A 27393-nucleotide genomic window follows, 5' to 3' on the forward strand; every position below is an offset into this window, starting at 1 on the left:
GGCAGACAGCTGTAGCCTGCTTCGGGGACTCCCTTCTCCCGAGGCCCGGCTCTCTATCCAATTGCTGTTGTACCCCAAGTCTTAGATGGGAGTAATGCATTTACAGCCAACTACTCCACCGGTGTCTGCTGCAGAACCATAAGTGTCCATACAACCTTGGGGACCGGGCCCCGGCCTTGTGCTGAGAACCTATAGGCAGGGTTCCTCTTCCAACCCACGTCCTCTCTGTTCTCTCTACTCCTTTGTTCCGTACTTGTCTTTCTTTCTTATGGAAGCTTAGGTTTCAGTTCTACGTCTTTCTCCTTTTCCTTTCCTGTGCCAGCTGGCTCAGATCACTGAGGCAGCTGCAGCACTCCTTCCTCCATCCCTTCTTCCAGGGATCCTCACTCCTCTCTGAGTGACTTCCTACCCAACTGAACTTCTGTCAGACTGAACCTCCCATCCTACACTTTCCCACTCTTTTATGTATCTTAACTCCACCCACCTCCCAGCACGTCCAGTGTTCCAAGCAGGGAACCACCAAAGGTGCTCTGCTACTCTCTAAGCACTGAGCCGCAATGTGGTTGTGCAGAACTACCCTGATGTGTGGGGTGCGAGTGTTGGAATGCGGAAAGGAGTTCCCACCTTACCTGGATGGTGGGGCACTACACCTTAGGAGAAGGTGCAGTACCTCTGTGGCGACTGAGCCTCAGGGGCACCACACCTGCACATCAAACTCTGTACACACAGGAGAAACTGACATGTTGTGGATGAGAAACAGAACACTCTCCGCAGGTCAGTTTATGGTGAGTGAAATAGAAGCACAATGGGCAGGAGATTTCTATCAATCCCATCCATTTTTGTGGAACTGTAAGACGCTGCGTTTTTTAAGCAGCAAAAATAGGCAGGGTTAGAAATTCACCAAAAACTCTTTGTGGGCACACAGCCGAAAGGGACGATATTGACTTACTATACTGAGTCCTTGTCCTCTTCCTCTGTGAAGACCCTATTTGCATTACTTCTGTGTTACATAACTCACTTCAGGATGTAATGAATGAATGGTGTAATGAGCCCAGTAGACTGATCAGCGTACTCCTGCCCATAGTCATCAGCTTGCACATTATACAAGTAATGGAAGGATCACAGCCTCTAAGTACTGAGCATGCCTGAGGGGAGCAGAAGTGGTTAATTTGGGAATGCAGGAGAAGATGCCCAGTAATAATAACTGGCAGCAGTGAGCATTGTCCTGTGACAGCTGATGCAAAGCTCCTGAGGGAAAGCAGTGCCCATCACTGACCATTCTGCAGCCACCACCAATGAGCGTACAAGCAAAAGCCATGCGAAAGCCAATAATGTAACACTGTGCACTGGCTGATAGAGAGCCAATGAGGCCCCACATTACATCTGAGCATCACAGACCCCTGTACAGCTGGAGACTGTCATAGGAAGGGAGTAGGAGGAATGTGATGGATCAGAAGGAACAACAACACTAGAACAGCAAGGAGCATCTCCATATCTTCTGATGCTGAAGAGAAGTACAGAGGGGTGAGGTATCTGATGGGAGTTCAGTCACAATGGCTGCTCTATATCAGAGCACTGTCTCGTCATCGCCAAATAAATTTCTGGCATTAAAAGATGTCAGGGAAGTGAAGGAAGAGACCACTTTAGATGAGAAGCTCTTCTTGCTAGCCTGCGAGAAAGGTACGTCAGCGTCTATCTATCACCTATCTTTCCATCTAGTCATCATCTCCGTATCACATCATTTGCCAGCAAGAACATATCTGCAAATTGTCTCTAATTTCAATCTTGTTTATTGCAACAGTAGAGCTTACCATTTAATTTTCTTATGTATATACTGTACATATACTGATGTCTTTTTCGTTGGCGGTCATTAGGCCGACCTACAGATTTTTTGATCATAACATGAAATCAGGGTGTTTAGAAGAAACCTAGAGGAGCAATGGAAAAACTGTAAATCCTCTTAAGGGGAGTCCTGGTGTCATGGCCAAGGGAATCTCGCGATTCCTTCATAACACTCTTTTCTTATGGCACTAAACATGTTGGCAGGTGATTGACCAGCCCCTGGACACAGTTATAGCTATTATGTATGTGAAAGGTTTTCAAAACTGGGCGCAGAGTAGGAAATTGTATAAAATATAAAACCATTACTTAACTATGTTGCACCTATCTATTGCTATCACTCCAGTGGGGCTATAAATCTCTGAATTTAGTGATTGTCTGCAGGGGTCATGTGAATAATATATATGGGATGTTATCCCTTCTGGTACCAGTGAAGTTATGAATTCAGGGGCCAAGAAATGCTCAGTTTTAATGGTCACTCCCATAAACAATGATTGAAGCAGTAGGGCTCTTGCATAGATATTCAATCCATTCAACTCCAACTGGCCATAGGGGAAACTTGGACACTCACACTGATTTAAGAGCTCATGCAGACATCTGTGTATCTTGGGCTGTTCTCGGACCACATTGCATGGAGTGGCCACAAGTCTCTCGACCCGTGAATGACAGGTTCATAGAAATACATGAACCTCTCCATGCTCTGATCGAGTGACCCACAGCCAGTCTATGCATTAGCTATCCGTGCTCAGGCTGATTTGCACGGACGACTGAATGAGTCCTTTACAGTGGAAAAGTCTCACAAAGTTAGACTGTTGAACAGAATAAAAGATGAGGCCAGATTTAGGGTCAGGAACAGGCAGTGGTGGGATGGTCAAAAGCTGTCCGTAACAGGAAATTTGGCTACAGAAGTAACAAAGGGGTGTATTCCGGTACAAATAACAACAATTATAGGCAGAATTGGATTATCAATGTCAGTTTCTATACAATGCCGGCAACAAAAGAAACTCATTGGTTTGAGTGGACCAATAACATAAAGGCATGTCAAAAGTCACAAAAATTAAAAATGGTGACTTAAACCGAATCCACAACAAAGGCAAGGTCTGCTCCCTAATAATAACAGAGGCTGCAATGGTCTCTTTCAACTGGGTCATACATCTATTTGTCCATTTGTAAATGCAATTATAGTATTAGTATACATTTAAAGTTCATTGACAACAACATGCTCTGCATCATTGGGTATAAATAGTTCGTAATCATTGTATGTAAATCTGGAAAGGCTACTTGATGTACAGTATATACTGTAGATCGTCCTCCGAACCCACAAAGTAAACAGTATATGTCTCCTATTCAGTCTAATTATTACCCATCTTCTCACTATTGCGCACAGAACATATGAACATTAATTAATGTTTGGCTTAAGAGGTATATTAGCACTGGGAATTACATCTCATCACACATTAGATGTGATTACTTTTCTCCATCACTGTACCGGCCGTTCCTTAATTTAGAAAATCTGAGCAGATGAAATCAGTTTTGTGGAGTTTCTCTTGGGGTCTCTGAGAGTCACAGACTCTATTATTAACCATTAATCAAGCTACCAGTATGTGCTGTCTCTGGTGGTAGACATTAATGGCAGTACTTGAGTCAATTCCTAGAAGTAACTGGTTTTGATTCAATGATGATGCACTAGGGATGATTGCAACTTAGACTTATGAATGTACACTCTCATGCAAGCAAATATTTTGATTTCAAAGATTTATTGCCTACCTTTCCACATATCTGTATAAATCAATCCAATGGGACTTGCATACATCTGTTATTCTTCCAGGAAACACAATATATGAATGAATGAATATAAGGGGGTGGCCATTTTTCTGGTCATGCATATAGACACACTGTGTGTAGCTCATCAATATCAGATTAGTGGGGGTCTGACACCTTCTATTTGCAGCCCCCGAGGTGGCCGGATGTACACAGTGTACAAGGCTGGAACGACACATTTCCATACACAGTGTAGTGGCTGTTCTCAGGTACTGCAGTTCTGCTCTCATTCACTTTAATAGGCTCTGTACCCTGTACACTATGCACATCTGGCCACATCGTGAGCTGGAAATAACAGGTATCGGACCTCCACCAATATAATATTGATAATCTATCCTAGAGGTCTTACAGTACAAGAAAACCACTTTAAATGAAACCTGTCAGTCCATTTATGCTGCTTTTTTATGTGTGAAGATTTTTTAGTTTCTGAAAAGTAACAGGCTAAAAGTTAAGGCATGAACACAGCCCTGTAAGGATCAAGACCACTGTATTCATAAGGCCTCTTTCACACTTCAGTTTTTTGCATCAGTCAAAATCCGCCAAAAGGACGGATGTCGGATCCGTTTTAGTACTGACGACAACGGATGCCACCCGTCCGTTTTTTTGACGGATCCGACAAATGAAGAATTTTAAAGGAATCGCAGCCTGGAAAAGGGGGAGAGGGAGAGATAGAGAGAGGGAGAGAGGGAGAGAGAGAGAGAGAGAATTTTTTTTTTGTCCGGCAACCAGAAAGAATTTCGGGTTAAATCAGTGTCTGGAGGATCCGCCAGAGAAAAAAACGTTGCAAGGTCCGTTTTGAAATCTTTGAGGATGGTGACGGACAGCAACTTTTGGCGGATCCGCAAAAAAAACGGATGCAACGGACGGCAATCCGTCACGATCCGCCAATAATGGAAGTCAATGGGGAAAAAAGCGGATCCTCAAAAGAAAATTGCAGATCCGTTTTTTTCAAAACCTGGCGGATTGTGACTGATTGTAAAAAACTGAAGTGTGAAAGAGGCCTTAGATGCAGGCTCGTCCTGGCCACTTGGAGATTTCTATATACTGTTAGCTATTACTGTTCCTGTTGTTCTGGGTATTTTGTGACATTGTGGATGGGATGTTCAGGTGCTTTGGCAGTAATTTTGACAGGTCAGTCACCTATCCATTTGGAGATAATGATCTTCATTCATCAAAACTATTTCGACAGCATTCTGGCATAAATCACTCTGAAAAGTCTCACCTTGTTTGCACAACTCAGAATTGCACAAAAATGTAGTGCCTTTTGGCGTTTTTCAAGTCAGTTTTCCACCTTCCCACCAAAATGAACGGACCTGAGGTGGGACGGGAACTCAGCTGGGGCAAGACGCCACAGTTGGTTAAATGCGGGCGGCACGGTGGCTCAGTGGTTAGCGCTGCAGCCTTGCAGTGCTGAGGTCCTGGGTTCAAATCCCACCAAGGACAACATCTGCAAGGAGTTTGTATGTTCTCCCTGTGTTTGCGTGGGTTTCCTCCGGGCACTCCGGTTTCCTCCCACATTCTAAAGACATACTAATAGGGAACTTAGATTGTGAGCCCCATCGGGGACAGTGATGGTGATGTGTGCAAACTGTAAAGCGCTGCGGAATATGTTAGCGCCATATAAAAATAAAGATTATTATTATTATAATTAGCTGTAGCATTCCTTATTCCTGAAATCTTACTAGAGTCAAAGTCTTAAGTAAGACATGTGGCGAAGAACAAGAAGGCACACACCACTCATCAGAGGCTCTTGACTCACTAAGAGTCTTTCGCCTAATTCATCAAAACTGTTGAGATAATAGCCGGTCTTAACTAATTGGGAAAATTGGCCTTTTTTTCTCTTGCCAGTCTTGATGAAGGGACATGGTGGTGTCAGTCACTTCTGATTCAGTAGGAGAAGCACGCGTCTTAATGAATCAGAAGCATCTGAGGTGTGGTTATCTTTCATGCGCCCTGCCAGAACTCTCTCGTCTTTAACTAGAGTAAGATTTCTGACGTAAGTGATGTCACAGGTCATCATAAATTTAACGCGCTATGGCCAGAATAAATGAGGGAAGTGACCTCTATTAATTTTAGAAGGTCTTGTTAATTTTTTTAATACAGGTAAAATTAACCTGCAGGACTAAATATTTTCTATTTATTAACTAGAGGCTACTGAATACCGCAGATGTAGTAAATTGTGAATATGCAAACCAGACACTGAGCTCCTGTCAACACAGTTGTTTCTTAGATCTTAGGTTTCTTTATCGGTCGCGTCCATGCTGATAGCAGAGCGCTTGGATGGTCAGGAAATTAGTTTCTAGGCTTTCCTAGATGCTTATCATGGCTTTATTACATGTCTATCTTGATGGGTTCTGTAGAACAGAAAGACTTGGTCATGGATGGTAAATTGGAATTAAAAATAGCCCCTTTACGGTAAAGGGGCTTCTTTTAATTCCTGTTTAATTCCCAATTTTGGGACAGATGTGGATTTTCCTGTGCATTGACTCAATATTATCTTAATAATGTAATTTTAGCCATTGTTCTGTAGCCTGCAGTGGTATAAATGTGGTTTAGTAGAAAACATGAGCGCTAATAAGTATCTGCTGTACAGCCATGTGAAAGACCTCATTGAGAGTATTATCACACTACAAGAACAATTATACAGTAAGTATCATCGGGTTTCAAATGCCATCAGCGGCGGACTGGAACACCTTGGGCCCACCAGAGAAAATCATTCTTGGGGCCCACTATGTAGCTGCATAGAAAGAAATATAAGACCACCTATTATGCTGTAAAACACGCTAATATTCGGGTATAATAGAAGGTAGAACATATCTTAATTATGTAGCAGGAGTTGGGGTAGCCTCCCTAATAGAATATAAATATAAAGCAGCCCCCTCAAATAGTATAATGCAGCCTCCTCATAGAATATAATGCAGCCATCTCATAGAATATAATGCTGCCCCCCTCATAGAATATAATGCTGCCCCCCTCATAGGGTATAATGCTTCCCCCCCTCATCGGGTATAATGGTGCCCCCCCCATAGAATATAATGCTGCCCCCCTCATAGGGTATAATGCTGCCCCCCTCATAGGGTATAATGCTGCCCCCCTCATAGGGTATAATGCTGCTCCCTCATAGGGTATAATGCTGCCCCCCTCATATAATATAATGCTGCCCCCCATAGGGGTATAATGCACTCCCTCATAGGGTATAATGCACCCCCTCATAGAATATAATGCTGCCCCCCTCGCGGGGTATAATACACCCCCTCATAGGGTATAATGCTGCCCCCTCATAGGGTATAATGCTGCCCCCCTCTTAGCGTATAATGCACCCCCTCATAGAATATAATGCTGCCTTCCTCACAGGGTATAATGCACCCCCTCATAGGATATAATGCTTCCCCCACTCATAGGATATAGTGCACCCCCTCATAGGGTATAATACACCCCCTCATAGGGTATAATGCTGCCCCCCCTCATAGGGTATAATGCTTTTATATAGATACGTAGATATAGATAGACATAGATAGATAGATAGATAGATAGATAGATAGATAATGGATAAATACATAGATATAGAGAGAGGTAGCTATAGATAGAAAGATAGATATAGAGATATATAGATAGATAGATACAGATATATATATATATATATATAGATAATAGATATAGAGATAGATAGATAGATAGATAGATAGATAGATAGATAGATATAGAGATAGACAGATATGGGATAAATAGATAGATCTATGGATAGATGGATAGATAGATATATCGATAATAGATATAGATAGATATAGATAGCTACAGATAGATAGAGATAGATAGAAATAGTCTATCTATATCTCTCTAGATCTATCTATCTCTATATCTATTTATCTCTATATCTATCTCTCTCTCTATATCTAAAATAGAGATAGATAATATAGAGATAGATAGATATGGAGATAGGATAGATAGTTAGAGATATAGGGATAGATAGATAGATATAGAGATAGATAGAGATATAGAGATATAGATAGATAGATAGATAGAGATAGATAGATAGAGATAGATATATAGAATAGATAGATAGATAGATATAGAGATATAGAAATAGAGATAGATAGATATAGATATAGAGATAGATAGATAGATAGAGATAGATAGATAGATAGATAGATAGACAGATAGATATAGAAAGAAATAAGAGAGATAGATAGAGAGATAGATATAGAAATAGATAGATAGATATAGAGATAGATAGAGATATAGATATATAGATAGATAGATAGATAGATAGATAGATAGATAGATAGATAGAGATGTGTTCCCTAATTATAATTCTTCAACACACAGAATGTCCTCTCTGATACATGAAGCTCTCTACAGAATCCTTACCCTCATGTTCCCTTATCTATATTTAAGGTACTGCCATACCTTTATATAGTAACGACATAAGCTGGAATGTCAAGTGAAAAGAAGTTTATCCTATCCACAGGATAGGTGATAACTTACTGATCAGTGGGAGTCAACTACTGGGATATGCACCAATCAGCAGAACAGGGAACTTTTATCCCTTTTAGAATGGAGTGCACATGCCCAACTGCTCCTGCATTTATTCCCCTATGGGGCTGCCATGCGCTGCATTCGGCTTTTCCTGGCAGCCCTATAGAAAATGAATGGAATGGTGGCCAGGCATCCAACCTAACGTCTATTTTATAACAGAAAAAAGCGCACCATTGGGGATAAAAGTTCCCTCTTCTGACGATCGTTGTGGGTCCCAGCAGTTGAACCTCCCCAAATCAGAAAGTTAACAACATTTGCTTTGATTAGGAGATAATGTGTTTTCAGCGGAAACTCTTTTAAGTCATGAGTATGTGAGTTGCTGCTGGGAAGTTAGGAATGTTGGCTTCACAAAATTGTTGACGAGGTCGAAAATGTTAACTGTTCTGCCTCAAAACACTATTAATCCAAGACCACTTATCAGACAAAGTGGATGGCAAACTACCCAAACTATTCATGTAAATGGTCATTTTGATCTTCTTTAGGGCAAGGATCCTACACAGGGGAGCGTTCTTCAGAACCTTTCTCATTTTTGTCGAGATCTGTTGTGATCTGTACCACTTATGATTATGAACGCTTCATATCCTTCCATACTATGATTGTTTATGTGATTACCCACCAGCCCTTGAGGTATTCTACTTCTCCCTCCTCGGGCTGTTGATTATTATCCTTTTAATAAAAGTTATATTTGATTTAATATATACCGTAAGTGCTAGTTGGCATGCTTCATCTATCTTGTCCAATTCTTGTATCTGTTGTTTTTATTATAGTATTTCTTTAAGTGCTAATCTTCTGATAGTGCTACAGTATTCATCACTTAATCTCTTTTCTTTTAGGCGACTATTACATGGTTAAAAAGCTCTTGGAAGAGAACAGTTCAGATGAATTAAATATTAATTCAGTAGATGTCTTAGGAAGAAACGCCATTACAATATCCATTGAAAATGAGAACTTGGAAATTCTACAACTTCTTCTGGACCATGGCTGTCAGGTGGATATAGTCTACACATTTTGTGTGACGCACATCACATAATTGCTGTCGTCGTGTTATTCATGTGTTTTGTCTCTTTCTCTTCAACTGAACCTACTGCCATTTGTACCATGCTTAACATTTATTTGGAAAAATAATAATATATTTTTTATGATTACCTTAGAGATTATTTTTTTCTATACAACAATAGAGTTGATACCTGCAGTGGATTTGGATGATTCTGCCTGAATCCCACTAAAAACGTGACTCAGATGAACTTCTGATGGGGTCATAAACTGCAATGACAAAAAAGGGAGTCAAAGTGAACCCTGTGTTTTTTATCTAAAAGTGTCCGTCTGTTCAGATGGGCACATCCACATAATCTGCTACATTTCTCTGCTCATCTGAGGATATGGACTCTTTCAAGAAAAAGCAAAAAAGCATATGGAGTTAATTAAAATTCCATCTATTTGTATCGTTGCAGTTTTTCACCCTATCAGGGGTTCCTGTAACTCAAATTTTTGGGGCAATTTACTTATTTTACTCGCTTACATAGCACCACTAATTCTACAGCACTTTAGAGACATCATCATCATCAATGTCCTCATTTGGACTCCCAATCTAGAATCCCTATCAGTATGTCTTTGGAGTGTGGGAGGAAACCAGAGAACCTGGAGGAAATCCACGCAAACACAAGGAGAACATAAAAACTCCTTGCAGATGTTGTCCTTGGGATTTAAACTTAGAACCCCATAACTGCAAAACTACAGTGCTAACCACTGAGCCACCATGGAATTCAGGCAGAGTTACTGAATGCACTGTAAAAAAACGTTCTGTAAGAACATAGCCTAAGCTCCAGCAAGTTACAGCTGCTTATCACTAGACAATATGTCTCTCAAATCCTATTTATCACTTTTGCTATTTCCATTAGTTCTAATTTTATGTGGGAAATAACTGTATTTGATCTAGTGGTTAGCAACTTCAGTTGTGAATATGAGGATTGTCACAGCTGATTTATGACTAGAGATGAGCGATTTTTTTCGGATATGGTTCCGAATATGATCAGACTCGAATTTTGTTTTTACAATATTCATCGAACACATCCAAACGTCATTAGAGTCAATGGGAGTAGAAACTTCTGAATATGTTTGGAACCAAACATAAGACAAACATTCACTACGAATAGTGTTTAATATTGCGCGAATATGTCAAAATCAGATTCGGGGCCAAAATCCGAACAAATTCGCTCATCTCTATTTATGACCAGGTCTTATTGTTCAGTTGAGCAATTCATCCATTTATCCTGATTTTCTGGCTACCACAGAAGCTCAATTTGAATCACCTGATAAGATTTCCCATAAGAACTATTAGACTACTCCATTCAAAATCATCTAAATAATGAGCAGGATGTAAATGGGCCCATAAGGAATATACACAACAATGTAAATTGTAAGTGGAGTTTTACTAATAGATATGATTGGAATTCAACACTAATATTAGTTTAATTAACTACTTATTAAATATATATTAATAATCCTTCTGTATGTAAGCATTATATATGTGTAGTCTTGGTGAGCATTCTGATCTTAATGATTTTGACCTAAAAAGGCAGTGTTTGTTGTCCAAAATAATTAATTTATGGTAATCATCTAGAAATTCACAATGACTAAATCTGCTCTACAAGTCTGGGTGCTCAATACTTTTTATTCATATCTAAGTATTCTGTTTAATTAACCCGTTATCACTGAAGGATGTAATAGTACAGCCTACATCGTGTCAATGTATGGATCAGGCTCGGGAGCTGAGCCTGCAGCGTACCAAATAGATGCTGTTTTTGTACCCAGTTGGTACCTGCTTGTAACCAGAGATAACTCTAATGACTGCTGATTAACCATTTCAGTTATTCACTTTCAGCAACATTTACATTATGCAATCGCATAAATCGATTTGTTGTCATGGTAAATTTGGCCCTGCTAATGACCCCCGAGGCTGCCACCTTAGTCTACCTGTGAAGCCCAGACATAGAATAACATTATTTTCACTATATACTGTGGGACAAATAAGTATTTTACCCTTTGCTGATTTTGTAAGTTTGCCCACTGACAAAGACATGAACAGTCTATAATTTTAAGGATAGATTAATTTTAATATTGAGAGATAGAAAATCAAAGATAAAATCCAGGAAATCACATTGTATAAATTATATAAATTTATTTGCATTTTGCAGTGAGAAATAAGTATTTGATCCCTCTGGCAAATAAGACTTAATACTTGGTGGCAAAACCCTTGTTGGCAGTTAAACGTTTTTTGTAGTTGATGAAGAGGTTTGCGTACATTTCAGGAGAAATTTTGGTCCACTCCTCTTTGCAGGTCATCTCTAAATCATTACGATTTTGAGGCTGTCACTTGGCAACTCGATGCTTCATCCATAAATTTTATATGGGATTAGGGTCTGGAGACTGGCTAGGTCACTCTATGACCTTAATGTGCTTCTTTTTGAACCACTCCTTTGTTGCATTGGCTGTATGTTTTGGGTCATTGTCTTGCTTGAAGACCCAGCCACGACGCATTTTTAATGTCCTGGCGGAGGGAAGAAGATGTCACCCAGGATTTTACAGTACATGACTCCATCCATTCTCCCATTGATGAGGTGAAGTAGTCCTGTGTTCTTAGCAGATAAACACCCCCAAAACATAATGTTTCAGCCTCTGTACTTGACAGTGGGGATGGTGTTCTTTGTGTCATAGGCAGCATTTCTCTTCCTCCAAACAAGGCGAGTTGAGTTAATGCCAAAGAGATCAAATTTTGTCTCATCTAACCACAGCACCTTCTCCCAATCACTCACAGAATCATCCAGGTGCTCATTGGCAAACTTCAGATGGGCCTGCGCATGTGCATTCTTGAGCAGGTGGACCTTGCAGGCACTGCAGGATTATAAACATTTATGGCGTAATGTGTTACCAATGGTTTTCTTGGTAACTGTGGTCCCAGCTGCCTTGAGATCATTACCAAGTTCCCCTCGTGTAGTGTTAGGCTGATCTCTCACCTTCCTCATGATCAAGGATACCCCACGACGTGAGATTTTGCATGGTGCCCGAGATAAATGTCGATTGACAGTCATTTTCTATTTCTTCCATTTTCTCACTATTGTGCCAGTTGTCTCCTTCTCACCCAGCGTCTTACATATGGTTTTGTGGCCCATTCCAGCTTTGTGCAGGTCTATGATCTTGCCCCTGACATCCTTATAAAGCTCTTTGGTCATGCCATGTTGTAGAGGTTTGAGTCTGACTGATTAATTGAGCCTGTGGACAGGAGTCTTTTCTAAAGGTGACTATGTAAGACAGCTGTCTTTAACGAGTTGATTAGGAGCGTCTAACTGGTCTGTAGGAGCCAGAACTCTTAATGGTTGGTAGGGGATCAAATACTTATTTCTTACTGCAAAATGCAAATAACTTTATATAATTTATACAATGTGATTTTCTGGATTTTACCTTTGATATTCTATTTCTCAAAAATTAACCTACCCTTAAAGGTACAGAGTACAGACTGTTCATGTCTTTGTCAGTGGGCAAACTTACAAAATCAGAAAGGGATCAAATACTTATTTCCCTCAACGTATATTATATAGAACAATTGATCAAACAGTTTCAAAAGAAAAGTATAAAAAAGTAAAAGTAGTTAAAAAATATGTATGTATTATTGTCCCATTTGTAAAAATCTAAGCTATAAAAAAATAAAATTAATCAACTCATAATGCAATAAAGAGAAAAAGGCGCCATAGAAACCAAAGTTTTATTTTGACCTATCTCCTAATTTTTTGTCACCACTTAATTATAAAAACGATACAAATTTGGAATTGTGGCAATAATACTGACCAAGAACATCCGAGTGCTGCAAAACGGTCAAAAACAAGCAGAATTCAGCCATTGTTTTTTGATTTTGTGGTAGTAATTAGGTCATTATTACCGCAAAATGGAAAAAAAACAAAGGCTGAATTGTGTTTTCTTCATCGATTCAATGCACTTGAATTTGTTTCCAACTTTTGTCCCTCAAGGTTTAGGATCAAGATTCCAAATCTAATCATTGACTAATTGTGGAGTATACTAGATGGTACAGAGGACTTGTATGAGGTTTCTCTAGTCCCCATCCTGTAGGACATGCAAATATTAACCATGCACGCTACCTAACAAGATGTCAGCATTAATGTTGGACACTTTTATGGAAAAAAGGGACAAAACTGGGAACATGTGATAATTTGTGCCATCCTCTGATCACTGTATGCCTGTAAATTAAATGTATTAAAGATTTTTTAGGATGAGTTGCAAAAATAACAAATATATTAATAGTTTGAAACTTTTTTACATTTAGTTTTCTTCATAGGTTTTAATCATACACTGTTTGCACCATTGTGACATTATGTCCCATGCTTACTTCTCCCATTTCTCATTGTGTCTTCCTCTCTTTGTTCATCTTCCATCAATCGTCTTCTCTTATCATGCCTCCTCAAGTGTCTCTATATATGGGGTAGCAGTTGGTCTCCTGTTCTGTGCACTGATGATGGCAAGGACAGAGAGGATATAGAGGGCTCTTTGGTAAGTTTTGGATGGGTATTTTTAATGGTTTGGGGTTATTTTCTCCCAAGATCTTTTTTTCTGGGTACCTAATTAGCATTTTTGCTTCTTAATGCTCAAACAAGTTTCTTGGTTTTGGGGCAAGTATTGGTAAGGTCCAAGTAATGTTGGTGATTTTAAAAATAATATTAAAAGATCATAGCTGACATGTAAATGCATAAATCTCTTATTTTGCAGTCAACAGATGCACTGCTGGTGGCAATAGACTCTGAAGTGGTTGGAGCAGTAGATATTCTACTGAATCATCGTCCAAAATGGACCACAAGGCCAACAATTGTGGTAGGTGCTAATCAGTGCAATACAGTATATAGGGGTATATATATAAATCATATTAAAAGTTTTCTCAGTACAGCTAAAACCGAATTAACTTTTAATCACAAATTACAAAAACTGCTTAATAGGCCCTATTTTATAGTACTATGCTAATGATGGCTTCAAAGTTGGCTCTGTATCAGTTGTGATGAAAGATTTTGTATTGTTATACTGGATTTGTCCTAAGAATGTAAATTTAGATAAAGAATGGCAGAAATTATTCACATGACGCTTCTCTGTGAAACAAGGAGTGAGTCTTTGGCTCAACTCCTGAATTTGTAAAGTATAGGCTCTGAAGTGTTCATCTGAACGCTGCTGTCATCAAGGCTTAAGGTAGGCTCTATAAACTGTTTATGGAGTCAGTTATAAGTCTCAGAAAAGATTAATGCCAACCAGAGCACATCTGCTCAGGTGGGGATCTGCTCAGTTGGGGATCTGCTCAGGTGGGGATCTCATTAATAGAACCAATACTAAGTGTTTCTATGATCAAACATTTTCTGAAAATGCTGTTAAACATAAGTTGGGATATGTAAGCATGATTGTATTCCTGATATATTGTTTCTTCTCCATACATAACATAGTAACATAGTTTTGAAGGCTGAAGGAAGACCTTATGACCATCTAGTTCAGCCTATTTTTAGTGCAGCTGTTCTGCATTGTGTTGATCCTGGGGAAGACAAAAAATCCACAGAGTACAAGCCAATTTTCTCCATAGGGAAAAAATTCCTTCCCCTAAGCTGGGTCAACCATCTACCTATAATATTCTGTTATTCGTAACCTTCTATACTGTTACTCACAAGAAAAGCATCCATTCCTTTCTTAAATTCATTCAGTGAGTTGGCCATCACCACTTCCTCAGGAAGAGAATTCCAGAGCCTCACTGCTCTTACCGTGAAGAACCCTCTTCTATGCTGGTGCAGAAGTTGTCTTTCCTCCAAACGAAGAGAATGCCCCCTTGTTCTTGTCACAGTCCTTGGTACAAACAGTTCATTGGAGAGATCTCTGTGTTGCCCTCTGATATACTTGTACATATATATTAAGTCTCCCCTAAGTCTTCTCTTTTCTAGAGTAAATAGACCTAATTTTGATAACCTTTCTGGGTATTGTAGTGAATCAACTCCATTTATCATTTTAGTAGCCTGCCTTTGAACCCTTTCAAGTTCAGTAATGTCTTTCTTGAGCACCGGCGTCCAAAATTTGCACACAATACTCCAAGTGTGGTCTGACGAGTGATTTGTACAGAGGGAGAATTATGTTTCATCTCGTATCCCCAGACCTCTTCTAATGCATCCCATGACCCTATTTGCTTTGGTGGCAGCTGCCTGACACTGGGCACTCCAATTTAGCTTCTTATTGACTAAGATGCCTAAGTCTTTTTCCATGTCTGATTTCCCCAGCAGTTTCCCATTTAGTAAGTAATTGTAGCATCTGTTTCTCCTTCCCATGTGAATAACCTTACACTTATCTGTGTTAAACCTCATTTGCCATTTTTCAGCCCAATTCTCCAATTTACTCAAATCTGTCTGTAGTTGCAAACTGTCCTCCTTTGTGTTAACTACCTTACATAGTTTTGTATCATCTGCAAATACTGATATTTTACTGTGAAAGCCATCCACTAGATCATTAATAAATATATTAAACAGTAGGGGGCCCAATACAGAACCCTGTGGTACCCCACTAGTAACCCTGGCCCAATCTGAGTATGCACCATTAATAACCACTCTTTGTTTTCTATCACTAAGCCAGCTACCTACCCATCTACACACATTTTCCCCTAGCCCAAGCGTTCTCATCTTACTTACCAATCTTTTATGTGGGACAGTGTCAAATGCTTTAGAGAAGTCGAGATAAATGGCATCCAATGATTCTCCTTGGTCCATTTGAGAGCTTACATCCTCATAGAAGCTGATCAGGTTAGTTTGACAGGAGCGATCCTTCATAAATCCATGTTGCTATGGAGTTAAACATTTATTAACATTGAGATATTCCATAATGGTATCCCTTAGAAACCCTTCAAAAATTTTACCCACAACAGATGTTAAGCTTACCGGCCTATAGTTTCCAGGTTCCCTTTTACACCCCTTTTTGAATATTGGTACCACATTTGCATGCAGCCAATCAAAAGGTACAGACCCTGTTTCTATAGAGTCTTTAAATATAAGGAATAGAGGCCTGTCTATCACATTACTTAACTCCCTGAATACCCGAAGGTGAATGCCATCAGGGCCTGGTGATTTGTCAATTTTAATCTTACTAAGGTGGTTCTGCACTTCTTCCTGGGTTAGGCAGGTAATACTTAATGGGGAGTTTACATTATCACTCTGCATTTCCCCTGGCAAATCCTTTTCCTGTGTGAACACTGTTGAGAAAAAAGTATTTAAAACATTTGCTTTTCCCACATCGCTCTCTATGATTTCGCCCTCATTGTTCTTTAAAGGGCTGACACCATCAATTTTAATCTTTTTACTGTTTATATAATTAAAGAATAGTTTGGGGTTTGTTTTACTTTCCTTAGCAATGAGTCTCTCAGTTTCCACTTTTGCTAAATGTATTTGTTTTTTACACATTTTATTTTTTTCTCTATAACTTTTTAATGCTTCTTCATTGCCTTCTTGTTTTAGCTTCCCAAATGCCTTGTTCTTTTTATTTATTGCCCTTTTTACATCCTTATTTAGCAACATTGGTGTTCTCCTGTTCCTAGCCCTTTTATTTCTGTACAGTATGGCTAGCTCGCAGTGGGTGTGTAAAAGTGATTTACGGTAAATATTTCCCATTTATTTTCTGTGCTCCTATTTTTGAGGACATTGTCCCAATCAATACAATATACTGAACTTTTTTTAACAACTGCTTTTATTTCAGAAACTCATGGAGCGTATACAAAATCCAGAGTACTCCACAACTATGGACGTGGCTCCTGTTATTTTAGCTGCTCACAGAAACAACTATGAAATCCTGACAATGCTCTTAAAACAAGACGTCTCTCTTCCAAAACCTCATGCTGTCGGCTGTGAGTGTACCCTCTGTACGGCCAAGAACAAGAAGGATAGTCTGAGACACTCCAGGTTAGGACTGTTCGCTATGAATAGAAATAAATCTTATGACACCTGTCTCAGTGATCTTCGTGTTATCTTTACATACAGTTAGAGCCTATGTTTTCAGTAATTATCATTCTTATAATTAACTAGCTGAAGAGCCCGTCGCTGCCTGGGCATAGTTACTAACTACGGTTAGTTATAACAAATTATAATGATTATATCTATATATATAAAGCTGAGTGTAGAGCCCCGCCCACTACGCATAGCCACATTCACTATAATATCCCACATCATCCCGTCAGTCAGAGCTACTGGACTACTACCCCAAATATCCCACATCATCCCATCAGCCAGAGCCACCAGACCACTACCCCTAATATCCCACGTTGTCCCATCAGCTAGAGCCACCGGACTACTACCCCTAATATCCCACATCATCCCGTCACAGTCGCCGGACTACAACCCCTAATATCCCACATCATCCCGTCAGCCAGAGTCACCGGACTACTACCCCTAATATCCCACATGGTCCCATCAGCCAGAGCCACTAGACTACTACCCCTAATATCCCACATGGTCCTGTCAGCCAGAGCTACCGGACTACTACCCCTAATATCACACATCATCCTGTCAGCCATAGCCACCGGACAACTACCACTAATATCCAACATCATCCCGTCACAGCCGCCGGACTACTACCCCTAATATCCCACATCATCCCATCAGCCATAGCCACCGGACAACTACCACTAATATCCCACATCATCCCGTCACAGCCGCCGGACTACTACCCCTAATATCCCACATCATCCTGTCAGTCAGAGCTACTGGACTACTACCCTTAATATCCCATACCGGAGATCCCTTTAAGAGAGGCCTGGGGTCAGTACCAAAGCGTAGAGTGTATTTGCCCTCACTTCCATACCAGGGATCCCTTTAAGAGAGCCTTGGATCAGAACCAGAGTGCTGAGTGGATTTGCCCCGACTTGCATACCAATGATCCTTTTAATAGAATCCTGGGGTCAGATTCAGAGCACTGAGGGATTTGCCCTAATTTAAATACCGGAGATCCCTTTAAGAGGGGCCTGGAGTCAGAACCAGAGCGCTTATTGGAATTGCCCTAACTTCCATACCAATGATCCCTTTAAGAGACCCTGTGGTCAGAACCACAGAGCTGAGTGGAACGGTCCTAACTTCCATACCGGGGATCCCTTTAAGAGGGGCCTGGGGTCAGAACCAGAGTGCTTAGTAGAATTGCCCTAACTTCCATACCATAGATCCTTTAAAGAGACCCGGGGGTCAAAACCAAAGCCCTGGGTGGATTTGCTCTAACTTCCATACCAATGATCCCTTTAAGAGGAAAGATGTGCCTATAGGATGGAGGATGTGTGATGGGTATATGGGCACGGGAGGGGGTGATTCATTTCTGTCATGTGCTCTCTGCTCCTTTCTGGGGGCAGACAATGGTTGGGAGCTTATGTTCCCAGGGATGCTAGATTTCTCCCACCATGTCAGTGTCTGCTGAGGTGTTTTCCGGAGTGGGAAAACTGTTGCTCATAGCAACTAGTCACAGCTCAGCTTCTTTTAAACAGCTCTGGTGAAATGAAAGATGCTTCGTGATTGGTTGGTGATACAGACACATACAGACACACATTCATTTTTATATATAGAGATAATAATGACATAGTGGTGACAGGTCCACTTTAACAGAACAACCAATTATGTCTTCAGTTAAATATTTGGTGATGTTTCTCTGTGGATTGCAGATTTCGTCTCGATATTTACCGTTGTTTGGCTAGTCCAGCCCTAATCATGTTAACTGAAGAAGATCCTATTTTACGGGCATTCGAGCTCAGTGCAGATCTGAAGGAACTGAGTCTTGTGGAGGTAGAATTTAGGTAAGAGGCAAGGATTTTCTTTCGTTTTGTTTGGCATAATCAGTAAAACACTACTGTGGTGTGTAACTAGTAAACAGAGGAGGTGCCAGCAGTCCTGTGCCAACAGGGACCAAATTTGTCTGTACAAGATAATTTTTAGTAATAAAACCAACCTATTTAGCTATAAATAGAAGCTTGCAATATCTGTTCTGTCGTGGAAACCCCTTTCTAGGGAGAGCTAATTTGGGGTGAAACACAATGTATTTCCGGATCTGCTGACGTTAGACAAATTAGATATGGAGATATTACAGCTACCAGTAGATTTACACAGTAGATATAAATTCTTTATATGTTAATCAAAGCAAGGTATAAAATCTAAGCCATAACAGTTCTACACAAGAATAATATAGGTTTTTTTATTAGTCCTCATTTACATATTTTTACGGGAATTTCCATTTTTTTTTGTTATTTCAAGTTTAACCCCTTCAGTCCCAGGCGATTTTCCATTTTTTTTTTTCATTTTTATGTCCACATAGCCATATGAGGGCTTGTACTCTGCAAGACGAGTTGTACTTTTGAATGATTTCATTCATTTTAACATGTGATGCACTGGAAAGTGGCAAAAAAGTTCCAAATGCACTTAAATTGCAATAAAAAGGGCAATTTCACAATTTCTTTTTTCATTTACCATGTTTACTATGCAGTAAAACTGACCTGGTATTATGATTCTCCATGTGATTATAATAACGCAGATAACAAACATGTATAGTTTTTTTTTCTAATTGGTGAAAACATTTTGGAAAATTAAAAAAAAATAAATTTTTGCTTTTGCTACCATCTTCTGAGATGCTTTCAATTTTCAGGACACAGTGCTGTGTGGCGGCTGATTTTTTTGTGCCCTGAGTTGATATTTTTACTGATACCATTTTGAGGTATATACAGTGTTTTGATCACGTCTTATTGCAATGCTGTGGTGGTCAAAAAAAAACGTAAATCTGGCCAATTTGTTTTTCCATTATGTAGTTTACCGATTGGATTAATTTGCTTTGTATTTTGGTAGATTGGACTTTTATGAACGCATCAATGCTAATTATGTCCATTTTCTTTATTGTTTTACTTTTAATGGGGCAAAAAGAGATTTATTTGAACTTGTGTTTTTTTATTTTTTCCTATTTTTTAGAACTTTTTAAAAACATTTACTGTATTTAATAATTATCTTAGGGCACGTGAAGCTGTGATGATCTAATTGCTTGTACTATACATAGCAGTGCATTAGCATTTTACATCAATTAAGGAATTTGCTCCTCAGACCAGAACGAGACCCCAATTAGAGGACAATAAAACTTTCATACTCCTTATCTATGAACTGTTCCAATATTTATGGCCAAAACTGTCAATCACTCTACCATAATGATAGTTCTGCTTCACATCACTTGTCTTATCTATTGCATTATTTCTCTGCTGTGTTGTGTATAAATATGTGTTTCTTGACTCTGGAGAGGTCGATTTCTCCTGATCCAATTCCCCCCTCCAAAGGTCCCCCGCCCCCTCTTTTACTTTAAGACAAGCGACAACCATTTTCTTTTGGGTAATAACTAGAGATGAGCGACTTTGCCGAACGAAATCGGCCGACTATAGGGAAAAGTTGTGAAAAGTCGTGAAACATGAAACCCAATGCAAGTCAATGGTGGAGAAAAGTCGGCAGTGAGTGGAGGACTGTAAACACACCAGGCATGAATTTTAACCCTAGAGGCAGCAAAATCTCTCTCTCTTCTCTCTCTTCTCTCCCTCTCTCTCTATCTCACTGCCGACTTTTCTCTCCATTGACTTGCATTGGGTTTCATGTTTCTTGACTTTTCACGACTTTATTGTCGGCCGATTTCGTTCGACTCGACTTTTGAGAAAGTCGGGTTTCATGAAACCCGAACCGACCCTAAAAAAGGCAAAGTCGCTCATCTCTAGTAATAACGGCCACAACAGCCCATTTATTGATAGTCTTTGGTAATCAAAGACACTTGGTGAGGTCCTCAAAGTTATAACAGTCTGGTGGTTTTTTAAAATGGTATTGCCCCTTTTCCCCCAGCCTTACTCCTAGCCGCGTTTTCCTCTGACTTAGAAGCACCATGCACCGAGGGAAGGGGTGCACTCTTGATCATGTGATCCCGACGTTCCATCACCGGGAATCACCCACTAACTCGTGTTACTGTGATCCCAGCGTTCCATCGCCAGGTATCACCCAAATCTCAAGTTAACGTGCATCCGACGTTCTATCGCCGGGTATCACCCAAATGTCCAGTTAATGTGAACCCGACGTTCCATCGCCAGGTATCACCCAAAACTCACCAGACCACCACCATATCAAATGACGGGGATCCATGCATTTAACGAATCCCCAATCCTAATTTTGCCTAACTTCGAGGACCCACCAGCGCCACACTGAGAGCACCTTGACCACCTCAAGTGTTCGAGACCCCACCTTTCAGCATGCTGTGGCCTTTTCAATGCCTTCTTGCAATCCCAATGTCCACAAGTCAGTCCCCACAGCGTTCAAATGCACTCCATCTGCTAACCAAAATTCCTCCTCTATACTGTCAAAACTCGCATGACATACCGCTACTCCCCTGTTCTGCACCACGAATCAGGACACTGGTTTGTTGATTTTAATTCGTGCTTTGTTAATCCTTGTAACGGATTGGGCTCCCCTCCAAAATTTCCTGGGTATCATGTCAGACCACCATACTTTTAAATTTGGGAACGCCCCCCATAGCTGCTTCAAGTCTATTTTGATGTCCCAAACCAGTCCCTTCCCAGAGCATACTCCCAGGTCATTACCGCCCACATGCAGGACTAAGATATCAGGCGCTCTATGGCGCTGTCTGCTTGTTAAAACTCGTGAATTACCCACCCCCATGCTAAACCCGTAGATCCAATCACCTAGTTAACGTCACATCCCTTTTGAAACCCAGCTGTCTACCGCCATTCCGTCTGTCTGCTCATAGAGCTCCACAGTGAACATAACAATGGCATAGAATCCAGATTAGCTTGTGGAACCCGCTCTGTAATGAAACAACCATAAGTTAGTGCAATATGTCAGTTACCCCAAAAGATTCGCCCCTTCACATCCGTGGGTTGTAAGTAGGACCAATACCGTTTTGACTCCCACCGGCCAATTCTCATCACAATTTCCAAACTTAAACCTCCAACTGCTGCCTCTTTTGCAGCCCTGATGTGAAAGGAATGACCTCCATAGCTGTGCGGCTCCATGCCTGTTCCTTCCAAGCACCTCCGAAACACCTTGATGAATTGATATTCTGAAAAAAGGGGACAGTTCTCCTGACAACAATGGTTCCCCTTGCCTGGGCCTAGAAGCTATAAATATTCCAAAACATTGCAACGGGCACATAACAAAATTCTTCACCTTTCCAAACATTACCTTCTTCCTTTTATCCCATTGGTCCGTTTTGACTTACTGATTCAAAATTCTACCCCTTTTTGGGTGGCCATGATGTCTCCGGTTTGGCTAAGATTGTCTCCGGCTAAAATGTCCCCAACTTTGGTTCTACCCGGTGCTATTTACCCAATTCTCATTGCCTGAAAATGGCAGCAAAACGCCAACCTAAACAATTCTATGTTGAAACGTGACCTGCAGACAGCCTCTAATTGTAAGATTAAATTTAGCAAAAACCCAAATGACACTGGCCACCTGTTGTCCATTTGGCTTTTTACTTTCCGAGAACCCTTAAGCGCCTGTCTGACTAAAAATTCTTTGTGAAATCAGTTCTATTCCGAAGGGGGTGGGGGGCAACAGAATGCATACCTGTATAATGACATGCATCATGCTTCAAACTATTATACCGTAGCCAGCCCCCTAATTTCTAGGTTTTGGTTCTAGAAACACCAATATGTACGATAGGTGAACAGTAACCTTTTTTTTTTTTTTAAATGTACCTAATACTATTCCCGGAAAATTGATGAGTATATATAAAGAGGAAGATATTTTAATTAACGAGTAATTAAAAACAATACCCAATGTAACATCAACATGATAACAGACTATTAAATAACCTTCATAATACCTGGACATAGTAATTGAATTAAACCTATGTTACTTGTTCTCCATGCACTTGATGACATTCACTGCTAACCGCTGCCACTGGGTCCAAGTTGTTGGGGATAGGCCTATTGATTCTTGTGATGTATTTAATTACCCTTAGCTGCTTCCCCTGGCTGACGGATACTGGGGGAGAGGCATATTGCCCTTTGTGTTAACACACTTGATCACTTCTTTTTTTTTTTAGTTGCTCTCACTGACTGAAGGTCACCCCGATTAGGTATACTGCTCTTCAGTTTATTGCACTGGGTTCCTGCTTGTCCAGAGGTCAGCCTTAAAGAAACAAGAGTCGGTCAATATAACAGTCAAGAACCGGGCCGCAGCATTCCCAACTCACCTAAATAACAAGGGGGTACTTTCTCTGACCATTGGGCTCACCCACAAGGACCACGATATTTATTACGTTTTTTTTTTTTTAATATTTCTTCGTCCTGGACAAATGCCGTGTAGTAGGAAAATTTACGCTGAGCCCACCACACTCACCATTAGTCATCGATCCCCGTGTTGACCCATTCCTCACCTACCATATTATTTAAATTATGGGAATTCATATAGGATAAAGACACCTCTCATTACTCTACCCGCCGTAAGTAATGCCTGATACTGTTGTGTTTATGCCTCTGCTGGCCCTCATTAATGGCTAGCACTGTTGTGTCTGTGGGGAAGGTGACTTGATGGACAGACTTGACTGGAAGTAGGAGGGAACGGTTGGTGCACTATGGACGGAGATTGACAAGGACAGCAGGGTGATAGCTGGGAAAGACAGACAAGAGAGTGCAGTACCTAGAAATGACCACAAGATGGCAGGGGGAGTAGTTCAGGACTCAACAGCAGCTTAGGGCTCGAGAAATGCTTAGTCATGGGGGGCAGGGAGATAGGAACCCAGGAGGGGAATTCCCAGTGAGAGAGGGGATAAATAGGACTGGTTGGGGTTCCAGGCAGGCTAGTCCCGGGAGGAGCTCGGCAGAAGACGGAGAACAGCAAAGAGCTCGACTAGGGGACTGACAGGAAAGAGACAGTCGGGGGGGTGGCCCTGACCCGACGGACCGCAGGACAGACGAGGCCCCGGGGTACCGGTTGGACGACGACCTCGAGCAGGTGAAGCGCTGGCGGTTTATTGGTCTAGGACAGCCCCAGCGAAAGATCCACGAGGGACGTTACTTCGACTGGAGGAACGGTGCAGGTACCCGGGCCTGGAGATGAAGAACTGTAAAGAGGCTGCGGTGTGTGCTTGTGGTCGTCAGGAGGACGGCCAATAAACCCAGATCTGTTACAACTGAATTCTGCCTCCGTCTCGTCTTTGCATCGTCCGGTCGTGGTAAGCAGTGGACCACCACCCAATCCGGCCCCCTACCACATGTACATAACTCTACCTGCCTTCAGTAATGACAGCACTTGTGTTTATGGCTCTGCCTCTTGTCTGCTGCACTGATTGTCCCCATTCAACACCAAGGTGTTTTTTTTTTTGACCAGTTACACACCCACAACTTATTCCTTATATTATGTAATTACATATAGGATAAGGCCCCAGGTAAACTCTTCCCCACAGCACTATCCACCATCATAGGCAATGTAGATAATCGAATGATGGGTATATACCGTGACTGTTAACCTACTGTAAAGCCAATGCAGCACCACTAGGGGGAGCCATCAAGCAGGGCACAATATAAAAGATGCTGCCATATTTGCAGGGGACAGCCCTATATACAGGCTTATAATGATCCAGGAGGTTTGCAGTCATATTTACTGGGCTTCTGGAGTGTAGATATATCATGTATATACCAAGGTAGCACTATAATTCTGGGGTCCAACTATACCTATAGATCAGTGTCTCCCAAACTCCAGTCCCCACAGACCCACGGGGCACGCCCCCTGGACCCCCCATTACCACACAGATGGTGGAAGTATCATCAAGGCATCAGGAATTCTCTCACCTGTGCAACTCTACGGAAATCGCAAAAACATGACCCGCGGGGCCACAGATGAAGTGCCAAGTATACTGAAGTCCACCCATATACCGTGGGACTCCTATAATTCCTGGCTACAACTGTACCTATAGATGAAGTGCCATGTATAATGAAGTCCACCCATATACAGTGGGACTTTTATAATTCCTGGGTACAACTATACATATAGTGGATAGAATCCATATACACCGCATGTTACGTGTCATGATCTGGGTTGGATTATGACAGATAAATGCATAAGTAACCTTTTTTTTTCCTTAAGCTGTGTGCTTAAAGGTAGTTTTGCCCCCGGTGGCCATTAGGGTCATTGCACTCTGGTTACTTTAGTTTAGTGCACGTGATATCACTAACAGGTGTGATTGCTCTGGTTTAACTATAGGAGTGTCTTGTTCTCTCACTCACTGTTGGTGATATTGCTCATTTCCAACCAAGTCTGGTGAAGGAAGGAACTACAGAGAGGAGTTCCTGGCAGCCCAGGGGAGCTCTGGTGTTATAGCTTCAGGTGGAAGCTGAATTCATGTGTTGAGCTTCAGGGGTGAAGCTGAACTTTGGTGTCGTACTCTGTTGCTTGGAGCAATAGCAACAGAGCAAAGCTAAGTGGTGTTTTCACTGTTTGTGACTTCCCTTATGTGTGTTTTAGTGCAGTGGTGGGATTAGTTTCTGCACCGTCCAATTCACTAGAAAGGGCTAGGTGCAGGGCGAGCTAGGGATTTTTAGGTATCCTGCTCGGCGCCAGGTGCGGAACCTGCATAGGGACTGTTAGGAGTGTTGAGACACTGACTCAGGGGAGTGCAGGAGGTCTCCACGTCCCTGTTCCCTATCGCAGGGCACTCCATTGTATCGGTTTCCCTGGTGTTTCCCTATATTATTTAAATTCGCCCTACTGGAGGCAGTGTATCCAGGGTCACGTGTGTCAGAGAAATTCACCCTACTGGAGGCGGTGTGTCCAGTCACACGTAACCATCATATTATCACCAACCCAACTTTTTTCTGCTGAGCTATGGACCCAAAGCAAACCTTTGCCCAAATGCTACAAATATTTACTGATGAGATTAGGGGGCTGCGCGGTGAGTTGGTGCAGCAACTGCAGCTGTTGGTGGGCTTTGAGGGCTTGATTCAGGAACAGGCTCAGCCAGAACCCAAGATATCCCTCCCTGACAGGTTTTCTGGAGGGAGAGATCAATTCTTGGTATTTCAGCAAGCCTGTAAATTATATTTCAGGCTGCGCCCTCATTCATCAGGGAGTGAAGAGCAACGGGTGGGAATCATTATGTCCCTTCTTAAGGGGGATCCCCAATCCTGGGCCTTCTCCCTGCTGGACGATTCACCATCATTAGAGTCCGTGGATGAGTTTTTTGCGGCTTTGGCGCTAGTGTATGGGGATCCTGATGGCGTCTCCCTGGCGGAATCTCGACTCCGTAGGTGTAAACAGGGAGTCCGGGTTGCTGAGGAGCACTGCTCAGAGATTAGGAGGTGGGCCATTGACACTCAGTGGAATGACCCTGCACTTAGGAGTCAATTTGTGCAGGGTCTGTTTCCAAAGTTGCAGGATACTCTGGTAAAGTACGCCGCCCCCAGGTCACTGGAGGCCGCCATGTCCCGTGCCATCCAGGTGGATAAACGCCATAGGTAGAGACATACACAAAATGTGCCCCCTGTAGTCCTCGCTAGGGAGGAGGACCCACCAGTGCGGGTGGAGGAACCTAAGCAGCCCGGTGTTGTTAGTACAAAAAAGGGGTTGTCTGCGGTTCGCCGTGGAGGGGGGGTATGCTTTTCCTGTGGGAAGCCGGGATATTTCATGAGAGCCTGCCCAGTGCGTGCCAAGTCTCCAGATGAACCTATGCAAGTAGGAGGAGCTAGACACTGACTCAGGGGAGTGCAGGAGGTCTCCATGTCCCCATTCCCTATCGCAGGGCCCTCCATTGTTTCGGTTTCCCTGGTATTTCCCTAGATTATATAAATTTGCCCTATTGGAGGCTGTGTATCCAGGGTCTCGTGTGTCAGAGAAATTCGCCCTACTGGAGGCGGTGTGTCCAGTCACACGTAACCATCATATTACGTATATCGAATAGGCCAGGATGCCAACACAGGCACTACATAGGGGGAAAGTAATCTCCTCGCCATTTCCTTGGCTGTATCAACAATCCCCCTTTCTTGCTGTCCAGTCCTTCGGAGGTCAGAAAGGGGCTTCCCTACCCCTGGTCAGTCCTTTTGTCTACATAATCCCACCTCTACCTATGTCATATCCCCTTTACCTCCAGACCCCTATCCCTCAGCTCATCTTACAGAAACCTCCC

At 41.6% G+C, this 27393-nt stretch overlaps 1 protein-coding gene across 1 annotated transcript in view; it reads left to right on the forward strand.

Moving 5' to 3' along the window:
* Nucleotides 1-1236: 1236 nt before the first annotated feature.
* TRPC1 (transient receptor potential cation channel subfamily C member 1) overlaps nt 1237-27393 on the forward strand; it is a 147672-nt gene continuing 121515 nt past the window's right edge. The window contains exons 1-5 of the mRNA XM_073579104.1: nt 1237-1680; nt 9030-9184; nt 13972-14073; nt 16966-17168; nt 18908-19039. Coding sequence (XP_073435205.1) covers nt 1554-1680; nt 9030-9184; nt 13972-14073; nt 16966-17168; nt 18908-19039 — 719 coding nt within the window. The 5' untranslated portion in view covers nt 1237-1553. The remainder of the gene's footprint in view (nt 1681-9029; nt 9185-13971; nt 14074-16965; nt 17169-18907; nt 19040-27393) is intronic.

The sequence above is a fragment of the Dendrobates tinctorius genome, unplaced genomic scaffold, assembly GCF_039654945.1.
Source record: "Dendrobates tinctorius isolate UK_male_01 unplaced genomic scaffold, ASM3965494v1 ptg000060l, whole genome shotgun sequence".
Lineage (NCBI taxonomy): Eukaryota > Metazoa > Chordata > Amphibia > Anura > Dendrobatidae > Dendrobates > Dendrobates tinctorius.